The following is a 9,108-nucleotide window of genomic DNA, read 5'->3' as shown; positions in this document are numbered from 1 at the left end:
GGGAGCCGAGCCTGCTGAGATCAAGTTTCCGCCCTGACCTAGAAGGCGCCGTCTGCTTCGGGCAGGAGCCAGTGAAGTGGGGGTGAGTGCGGGTCTAGCCTTTAAGGCTCGGCCCAGCGCTCCGGCCACTTTCGAGCGGCCGCACGGCGTGGTCTCGGGGAGCGAGCACCCTGGTCGGATGTGGACTCCACCCCTACCCAAGCAGCTTCCTGGGGGATCCCGGCCCCGAGCCTTATCCGAAATGTGTTAACTCCTCTGTGAACTAGAAACAGCTGCGCCGCGGATCCCCTGGGGTTGCAGCGAGGCTTTAGGGACTGAACGCAGGAGAAACTGGCCCTGTGTTGGGTGCCTCAGAGGTCAGGGTGATTCTTCCAGGCACTCAGGGTAGGTCTCTCTCAGAGCCAGAAAACGGGGATAGGACCTGGCGTCAGTGTTCGAGCATTTACCGTCACCGCCACTTTAGGGTGACACTGGGATGGTGGAGACTGTAGCTGGCATGTATTGAGTGGCCCCCGAGAGGGAACATTCTATTTATGCTCCGTCCTCAGCTGAGAGCTGCTGAAATCTTTTCAGGGTTCTCCAGGCCGAACTTAGGCTTTCTCATCGCACTGGGTCGCCTTGTTAGTCTAGTTCGATGGGAGGTAGGAACATTTAAGTTGGTGCACCAACGCTGGTGGACTTACTGTGGTCAGAACTAGCTAAAAGTTGGGTAGGGCACACACTGGATGGATCCCGGAGCACTGCGGACAGGCATTTTCAGGTCTGGGTTGGCTCCTGTGGAGTAGAGGCAGCTTGGCATAGCAGGAGTCAGGCTGCTTTATTTCTAGGTTTGGTTTGCAACTGTGTTTATCATGACTCTAGGTAAGGCCTCCTATTTAGGTCTTCCCCATCTGCAGGAATACAGCGTAGGAGCCCTACTTTTTTTTTTTTTTAATACCTGGGAACTTGTTCTGATGTTTGGGTCTCTGGGATCAGAAGGCCTGGGGCCTTAGACAGAAAACAGTTCTCTTGTCTCAGTTCTCACCTCCTTTCCTCCTGTTGGTTTCTCCCTCTGTATGATAAATTCTTAAGTTACAGTTACTTGGACTCAGAATACTGTGGGTATCTGATGGGTCCTTCCCATGAGCCTACCTTGGGGACATGTAATGTCTGTAAGAATCAGCAGTAGTAAAAGGTTACGGACCTGGTTCTAAACACTCATGGAAGGATGTCAGGAGATAAATTGCCAAGGATAGGAGACAACTCAAATGGTGTGTGTTGGGGGGGGGGTCTGTGGAACGCAGGAAGTACCAGGAGACCAGGTATGAGGACTGTATTGAGGACCCTGAATTTTGAGCTGAGAAGTTTGTGCAGAATTAAGGCAGTGGACTTTTTTTGGGGGGGGTAAAGGATTGTCAAGACTGTTCTCCAATGATTGGATAGGTAATTGGCCTTGGCCTTTCTTTTGAGGGTGTAGTTTTTCATGCAACTTGGTGCTTAACCTGTAATTGGTAGTTGGGCCCCAGAAAACCCAGATGCATGTCTGACACTGGATGTGTGTGGACTCTGATGTTTGGGTCTCTGGGATCAGAAGGCCTGGGGCCTTAGACAGAAAACAGTTCTCTTGTCTCAGTTCTCACCTCCTTTCCTCCTGTTGGTTTCTCCCTCTGTATGATAAATTCTTAAGTTACAGTTACTTGGACTCAGAATACTGTGGGTATCTGATGGGTCCTTCCCATGAGCCTACCTTGGGGACATGTAATGTCTGTAAGAATCAGCAGTAGTAAAAGGTTACGGACCTGGTTCTAAACACTCATGGAAGGATGTCAGGAGATAAATTGCCAAGGATAGGAGACAACTCAAATGGTGTGTGTTGGGGGGGGGGTGTCTGTGGAACGCAGGAAGTACCAGGAGACCAGGTATGAGGACTGTATTGAGGACCCTGAATTTTGAGCTGAGAAGTTTGTGCAGAATTAAGGCAGTGGACTTTTTTTGGGGGGGGTAAAGGATTGTCAAGACTGTTCTCCAATGATTGGATAGGTAATTGGCCTTGGCCTTTCTTTTGAGGGTGTAGTTTTTCATGCAACTTGGTGCTTAACCTGTAATTGGTAGTTGGGCCCCAGAAAACCCAGATGCATGTCTGACACTGGATGTGTGTGGACTGAGAATCCTCTAACCTGGTTCTGATCCCTCTTCTGTAGCTGACTTTGTTGCATCCTCCTGAGCATAGTATCAGTAGTTCCTCGGCTCGCGTATCGGAAGTAATAAGGCATGGAGGAGAATTGATTGCCCAGGTGTGCAGAGCTATCTGTTAAACTCCAAGGACTTCAGAGACCTAGGACAGTGTATTTTCCATATCGTGGAGGCCCACTGGGTGAAAACTTAAGGGGATGCTTGTGGTCTGCTGCGAACACTATATTCTGTAGGGACTGTGAATTGTGCTTTGGGTAGTTTCTGGAAAAAAGTTAACTCTTGTGGTACTTTGCTGCTTTTTTCCCTCTTTAATTGTGCCAGACTCTACATGGACTTGCCAGAGACAGGAAAGGAGAGAGCCCTTTCACAGGGGAATGGTCAATGTGCAATCCCCTCTCCTCCATTTCTCCCTGCTTTTGGAGTTGGGGGCCTGTGCACAGCAGCTGAATCTAGGATTCGTGCTGCACAGTTGGTCAGGTGGGACCCAGTTGACATCTCCAAGGCATGGAGAAATGAGTTTTAGTGAGGCAGAGATGAGAGGGTAGTACGGTATTGGTAGAGGAGCCAGATTTGGAATTTCTCTTAGCTAGGGTCAGGGAGTTCTGGAAGCCTTTTGTCTTAATGTTAACATTGAGGTTCTTTTGCTTCCTTTCAGAAATGGCACCTCGCAAGGGGAAGGAAAAGAAAGAAGAACAGGTCATCAGCCTTGGACCTCAGGTGGCTGAAGGAGAAAATGTGTTTGGTGTCTGCCACATCTTTGCATCTTTCAACGATACCTTTGTCCATGTCACTGATCTTTCCGGCAAGTGAGTACCTTGGGCAAGAGGCATGATTTCAAGCTGGCAAAGACTGAGGGGTGACCCTGGGTCTAGGTGGCAGCTGAGGGGGTTCTCTAAAGAATTACTGTCTTGTCCAGGTGAGGGAAAGTGTTCTCTCATCATTTAGTCCACAAGTCATGTAATTTCCTAGGCATTACGAAAGAGAAGATGCCTTCTGTGACCTTACGGTTTGGTAGTCTTTGGATCCTCAATGCTGCTCGTTCCCTGTCCCCCAAGTTCATTTACTTCCTTTCTGAGAGGAAGGGGGGCAGAGATAGGCACTTCCAACAGAGTCTTCATGCCGTAATCCAGTCCAGATCCCAGACACACGTGCATCTGTGAGGGAAGCTTTGGGAACAGACCCAGGATCTTCCTGTGAGGTCCAACATCAGAATGCCACATTCCCGCTGTGCCATCACCTGGCCCCCTGACATGGGTTAAGGCGTTTGGATCCCACATGGCTGGCTACTCAGTTCCAATGCTAGACCCAGTGGCATGGAAAACCTGGGAATGTGTGTGCATGCCCAAAATCCAAGAGGAGGATGGAAAGGGATTGCAGTGTGGCCATCCCCCCAGGGAATGTTTTCTTACTTTGCCTTCTCCCTGGCAGGTACATGTGCCCTATGTAAATTGGAAAAACAAATCCTAAAAAGGGCAAATATAAAGGTAATATGGACTTCTAACTACATCTGTCCTTGAGCCCCATGAAGGCAGAGCCGTGGTTGTGTCTGAGGTCAGATGTATGCTCAGGCTGAGCCTCACTTTGCCGAACCTGAGCTGCAGCGCCCTGGCCTTGTTAGGACCTGATAAGCACTCGGAATCCTTGTTGAATGAGGAAGAAATGACCTGTGCTCTTATCTGCAGGGAAACTATCTGCCGTGTGACTGGTGGGATGAAAGTGAAAGCCGACCGAGATGAATCCTCGCCGTATGCTGCCATGCTTGCTGCCCAGGATGTGGCCCAGAGGTGCAAGGAGCTGGGCATCACTGCCCTGCACATCAAGCTCCGGGCCACGGGGGGAAATAGGTATGTCAGGCTGAGCTTGGTAAGACAGCCAGGCTAGGGTGTCAGTGCACCTGGATTTCAGACTTGGGTTTTCTGTTGTTAACCTGGCATAAGGTTTGTTGGGGTTTATATCCTCTCCTTTATAAATAAGAGGGGTAGGGAAAAAAGGTATTTCTGACAGGGTCTTGCTGCGTTGGGATCCTGCTCTGGCCTTCCTGTTTGCTAGGGTTACAGGCAAGCAGCCATGCCTGGTGTGTTCAGCTTGGCCCCAGAACTGAACCTGGCCTCTTACAGCATCCTAGGTGGTGGTGTGGTCTGAGCACCTTGGTGCTGGGCATACATGTATTTAGTGATTGGTTCCTGCTTGTGCACCCACTCTCTGCAATTTTCTGTGTGTGTGGATTACACAGTGCACACCAGGTATTGTGTTTTACAGGAGAGAGTGATGGCGGGTGTAGGGATGGGTCTTTGGGGTATGGAACATGAAAACTAGAACTGAAGACAGCTGGGTGGATACAGGCTTGATAGGAAGTTCAGGGGGTCCCACAGCAGATGGTGATATCTTGGGTGGAACAGTTAGAAACAGCACTTGACATAGACCTAAAGAGTTGAGGGTGTGGCAGAAAGGGGAAGGGCCTTGACCAAAATGCAGACCAAGTGGGGCAGGCAGGTCCACGGGCTAGGTCTGACCTGTCATTTTTTGTATAGCCGTGGGCTGACGGCAATTCCCTTTTCAGTGTGTGCAGTAGAGACTGTAATGGTCCACTGAACCTGAGGTGCTTACCTTACTGTCTGATCCTGTACAGAAAGTTCGCAGATCCTGAGCTAGAGGGTTGTGAGCTCTTAGGAAGGAGATCTCCAAGTGACCTGACCAGTGGCTTTTTTTAACTTGAACCTTCTTTTCCTAGGACCAAGACCCCTGGCCCTGGGGCCCAGTCAGCCCTCAGAGCCCTCGCCCGCTCGGGTATGAAGATTGGGCGGATAGGTAAGTGTCAGCTTCTGGCTAACACTTAGATCTGTTTGGGAAGCATTGATCCCAGAAAGAGTATGATGTGTGTGGTAGACATGGGGCCTAGTCCAGTAACTTGACAGGTTTGTTAAAGGCAGCTTAGAGACACCATGAGACTTTAAAGCCTGTCCCTGAATATCCTGACCACCTTGGTGTGAGTTCTTACCCGTGTGCACTGAGACAGTGTGGTTTCAGTCCTGAGTGCCCTGCCCTGCTGCCTGTGCGGGCCTTGCTGCCGTTGCTGGTGGGGGGTCAGGTACATTGTCCCTCCCCAGCGCTGCTCAAGGGCACTGCTGTAGGCAGTCTGGTCTGTGGGGTGTTCAGCGCCTACCAAATAGCAAGAGGTCTGCAGTGCTCGACAGCCAGGACTGAGGTGGGCGGGACTGCAACTCGCCTAAGAGCAGGGCTATGGTTTTTTGGCTCAAAGAAAGCAGACACTGCCCTTCCCTGTCATTAGAAATGTATAATACCCCTTGGTCCGAGTCTCTAGCCAGCTTCTCTTAAGAGCTTTTGAGACTCCATCTTCTCTGTCGCAGTTGCTGAGCTTCTCCCCTGCCGTATGTGGGCGAGAGGCAGAGACCAGTGTGTCCTCTGCCATCTCACATACGCTCTAGAGCCTGCTTTGCTTTCGGGAAAGGAAGTTTGAGGCCTGGTCAGAAACGGAACCTGTGTTGGGTCGTCTCTGCATTCATCTGCGAACTGAGGCCTCTGGTGGGGCAGCAGGGTCCTGCTGACTGGTTAGAGCACTGGTCTAGGGAGGCCCGGGGTCCTTCCCACCGGGCACCAGGCAGTGATGTATTCTCTTCTTCCCACAGAGGATGTCACCCCTATCCCCTCCGACAGCACCCGCAGGAAGGGGGGTCGCCGTGGTCGCCGTCTGTGAACAGGACTCCGCAAATTACTGTTTTCTGTTAATAAATCGCCTGCGTGTAGAACTGTCTGTTCTAGTCTTCTCCTTCGTGTGGGGGCCACTGAGGTTGTTTGATTCCTGACTCTGGGTCACAGGGCAGAGACACAAGCGAACAGTGTGTGTTCAGAGGGTGCAGATAGGAACACAGGAGGGATTGTTTCTGCCCTTGATGTGGGACCGTGTGGACTGGCTTCCTGGGAGAAAGGGCCTGAGGCGGTGGAACGCGGGAGCTGCAGGTGGCCTTCCACGTGCTCCTCGTGGCAGTAAGTTGCATCAGGCATCTAAAGCAGACCGAGGCCTCAGAGACCTTGTTTTGGAAGTGGAGATGCTGGTTCTAAAAGTGGCCCAATTCTTAAAGAGCCAGAGCAGAATGGGAACTGTTGCTCCAAGTGTAGCCTGCGCAGAAGAGGAGCCTTCCAGCCCGAGCCATATATACACACGTGTGGGTGTGCGTCCCCCCACACCTTCTGTGCAGAGCCGGTGGCTCACTCGGCTGCATCTTGCTGTTCTCACTTGGCAGATCTTAGATTGTTCCACATCAGTACATAAAGTACATAAAGATTTAGTTACCCACAAATACACACAGTCCTATTTTCATCAACGATGAAGATAAAGTTACTTCCGGAAGCTTGTGTGCAGCTCCAAGGACCCAGTGGCACTGAGTGTTCTGCACAGGGTTGCCATGGAGCCCTGTGGCGGTGACTGCTACACTGGGGTGGGAGAGGTGGGCAGGGCTAGCACTGGAGAGGAAAGGGTACTCTGACCTGGCCTGGAATGGTGGGCAGAGGCAACATCCGCTTAGATGCTGCTGTTTAGGACAAAGCCGATGGCCTGGGTGAGCAGACATTGGAGCAGGCCGTGTTCCGGCAGAGGGAATAGAGAGTGGGGAGGTCCTGAGGCAGAAGTGGGTCACTGAGCAGCATGGTTTATATGCCAAACCCTACAAGGTATTTTAGTCATCTTGAATCAAACCTAATGAAAAAGGTACTATTGGGGCTGGCGGGTGGCATGGTAGTTAAAGGTGCTGGACTCCCACGTGGCTGGCCACAGTTCGCGTCCCAGACCTGGAGGCTTGCTTTCTAACTTTCTGATCAAGCTGGAAAATAATTCTTAAAAATAAAAAAGGTACTATTACTCCCACTGTACAGCTGAGAAGACCAGCATAGGAAGTGACTTGGCAAAGGTGAGACAGGCCCTTATGGTGGTCTCCAGATCCTGTTTTAGCCTTCTGTGTGTGTGTTTTTTTTAAGAGTTAGCTGATTTTATTCATTTTAATTTGATGAGAAAGAGAGAGAAGCAAGCTACCAGGTCCGGGATTCAAACCACAGTTGGCCATGTGGGAATCCGGCACCCTTAACCACCAAGCCTCCTGCAGGCCCCAGTAATATATATATATATATTTTTTTTTTGCTATAGGACGCGTGCGCTTGCCAGAAAGACAGACGGACAGAAAGCGAGAAATCACCCCCACCCCCCCAGCGGGGATGGCCTCTCTGCAATCCCTTCTCCATTCTCCTCTCGGGATCTTGGGCACGCATGCACATGTGCCTGGCGTGAATTTAAGCCACTGGGTCTGAGACTCGAACTACAGTTGACTACATGGGAGTCCAGCAAAATAACCATTACGTCAACTCCTGGTCCCCCTGATAATATATTTTTTAAAAAGGTAATAATTTCAATAAATGTGAGAGAAGGTACAAACCTTCCTTAGGAAATAATACAATTTTTTTGAGAGATTTTTGCTAGAGGACGTGTGCTTGCCAGAGAGAGAACGAGCAATCACTCCCCAGAGGAAATGGCCATGCCGCAGTCTCTTCTCCATCCTCAGGGATCCTGAGTGTGCATACTCGCCCAGCATGAGTTTCAAGCCACTGGGTCCAGGACTTGAACTGTGGTCAACCATGTGATAGTCCAGCACCTTGACTGTACCACCTGTTGGACCCATTAGGGAATAATTCTAAGTAGATACTCTCTCTTCCCCTTAGAGTGTGGGCCAAAACACTTAGTGCCTTACTTTCCAAAGGAAAGAATCTGGAAAAAGCAATAGTAACAACTCGAGGAACTTGGCACACACTGCCTTAACCAAATCAAGGTTGACAGCAACATGTGAAAAATCACGTTGCTATGAACCTGCCGATTTGACACAAGATGAACACTTCATCTCTGATACTTCCCTAACAATTTATAACCTCAGTCTAAACGTAAGAAACTTGTACCCCAATTACATCATGTTCTACAAAATACCAGTCCTCCTTACATTGTCAGAAGTGAGAAGTGGGGCCAGCTGGTAGTGTGGTGGTAAGGTGCTGGACTCCCACACGGCTGACTGGTTCAAGTGCCGGAAGTGGTGGCTTGCTTTCTAGCTTTCCCTCTCTTTCTCTCCCTGGTCAAGTTTAACAAAAAAATGATAATAAGGGACCAGCAGATGGCATAATGGTTACATTGCTGGACTCCTGTGGTTGCCCGCGGCTTGAGTCCCCGACATAGTGGCTTAAAGTTTACACCGGGTGCATGTGTGTGTGTGCTGAAAATCCCCAAAGCAGATGAGGAGAAGGGACTGTAGCATGGCCGTCGTCCCTGAGGGCTGATTTCTTTCTGTCTGTCTCTTTGTGTCTCTCTGGCGAGGGCATGTGCCCCATAACAAAAATCTCTCTCAAAAAAAAAAAAAAAAAAGCAATGATAATAAAATAAATATATATATTTTTAGAAGTAATGAGAAATGGAGCCAGCAAGGTGGCAGCGTGGTGGTTAAGGTGCTGGACTCCCATATAGTCAACTGCAATTCAAGTCCTGGACTTGGTGACTTGCTTTCTTATTTTTTCTTTCTTTGGTGAGCACATGTGCCCTAAGCAAACTTAAAAATTATAACAATAAAATAAATAGTTAAAATCAAAAAAACGTCACGAGAAGCAGGATAGAGAAGACCAGTAGTCAAGGAAACGTGAAAACTACTTGCAGTGTGATATCCTGGTCTGGATCCTGGAACCAGAAAAGGAAATTGGTGTGACCGCTTGTGGACTCCTGGGACCAGCAGATGGCGTAACAGTTACAGTGCTTGACTCCCATGTAGTTGACTGTGGTTTGCATCTCTGGCAGCTTAGAACTCACGCCAGGTGCATGTGCATGCATGTCCCAAATCCCGAAAGAATGGAGGAGATGGGATTGTGGTGTGGCCATCCTCCTGGGGGTGGGGG

At 49.8% G+C, this 9,108-nt stretch overlaps 1 protein-coding gene across 1 annotated transcript in view; it reads left to right on the top strand.

The window, feature by feature from the left end:
* Positions 1–5,944, top strand: part of RPS14 (ribosomal protein S14) — a 6,178-nt gene extending 234 nt beyond the window's left edge. The window contains exons 2-5 of the mRNA XM_006150895.3: positions 2,828–2,978; positions 3,855–4,016; positions 4,904–4,980; positions 5,820–5,944. Coding sequence (XP_006150957.1) covers positions 2,830–2,978; positions 3,855–4,016; positions 4,904–4,980; positions 5,820–5,887 — 456 coding nt within the window. The 5' untranslated portion in view covers positions 2,828–2,829 and the 3' untranslated portion in view covers positions 5,888–5,944. The remainder of the gene's footprint in view (positions 1–2,827; positions 2,979–3,854; positions 4,017–4,903; positions 4,981–5,819) is intronic.
* The last annotated feature ends 3,164 nt before the right edge of the window (positions 5,945–9,108 follow it).

The sequence above is a fragment of the Tupaia chinensis genome, unplaced genomic scaffold (genome assembly GCF_000334495.1).
Source record: "Tupaia chinensis unplaced genomic scaffold, TupChi_1.0 Scaffold000303_1, whole genome shotgun sequence".
Taxonomy (NCBI): Eukaryota; Metazoa; Chordata; class Mammalia; order Scandentia; family Tupaiidae; genus Tupaia; species Tupaia belangeri.
The sequence above is the reverse complement of the archived record's forward strand: the minus strand, read 5'-3'. Positions and strand labels throughout refer to the sequence as shown.